Source organism: Myodes glareolus, chromosome 2 (genome assembly GCF_982192425.1).
Source record: "Myodes glareolus chromosome 2, mMyoGla1.1, whole genome shotgun sequence".
Taxonomy (NCBI): domain Eukaryota; kingdom Metazoa; phylum Chordata; class Mammalia; order Rodentia; family Cricetidae; genus Myodes; species Myodes glareolus.
The window spans coordinates 139,907,393-139,908,319 of NC_142027.1; the positions used below are offsets into that span (position 1 = coordinate 139,907,393).

The 927-nt window shown below is 40.9% G+C and overlaps 1 protein-coding gene across 1 annotated transcript; it reads right to left on the reverse strand.

Annotated features, from left to right (window-relative positions):
* On the reverse strand, nucleotides 1–927 carry LOC125393248 (olfactory receptor 4C45-like). The gene has a single exon (XM_087898214.1). The coding sequence runs from the start codon at nucleotides 925–927 to the stop codon at nucleotides 1–3; it is 927 nt and encodes a 308-aa protein (XP_087754340.1).

The following is a 927-nucleotide window of genomic DNA, read 5'->3' on the forward strand; positions in this document are numbered from 1 at the left end:
TTAACCATAATGTGTCCTTATTTGACCCAGAAGTTTCTTAATAACTTTTTTGACGTCTTCATTTCTGAGAGTATATATTAAAGGGTTCAACAGAGGTGTCACTAGGGTGTAAAACACACTCACAATTTTGTCAATGGGAAAGGAGGTCATTGGTCTTATATACAGGTATGAGCAAGGTACAAAGAATAAGAAAACAACACAGACATGAGAAGCACAGGTAGATAGGGCTTTGTGACGTCCTTCTGAACTGTGTTTCCTCAGGGAGTGAAGGATGACTATATAGGAAGCAATAAGTATACAGAAAATAAGTAAACACATTGACCCACTGTTGGCAGCAATCAGGGGCCCTATAATGTGAGTGTCAGTGCAGGCCAACTCCAGGATTGGTATTAAATCACATATAAAGTGATTAATGGTATTGGGGCCACAGAAGGGTAACTGGGCAATAAATGTGGTCTGTATCATTCCATGAACAAATCCCACAATTCCAGCTGCTACCACCAAGGAAACACACACAGAACGGTTCATGATGGTCATATAATGCAAGGGCTTGCAGATGGCTACATAGCGATCATAGGCCATCGCAATCAGCAAGATGATTTCAGCTCCTGCAAAAAAATGCTCAGCAAAAAGCTGAGTCATGCAGCCATTGAAGGATATGCTGCTCCTCTCAGAGATCAAGTCATAGATCATTTTGGGTGCTATGGAAGAAGAGTAGAAACCATCTATGATGGACAAGTAGGACAGAAAAAAGTACATGGGAGTATCCAGGGCCGGACTGATGAAGATGGTGACTGAGATGAGTGTGTTACCTGCCAGTGTGATCAAATAAATTATTAAGCATACAATAAATAAGAGTTTCTTCAGATCTGGATCTTGAGTCAAGCCCAGGAGAATGAATTCTGTGACATTGCTCATCCTTTTCAT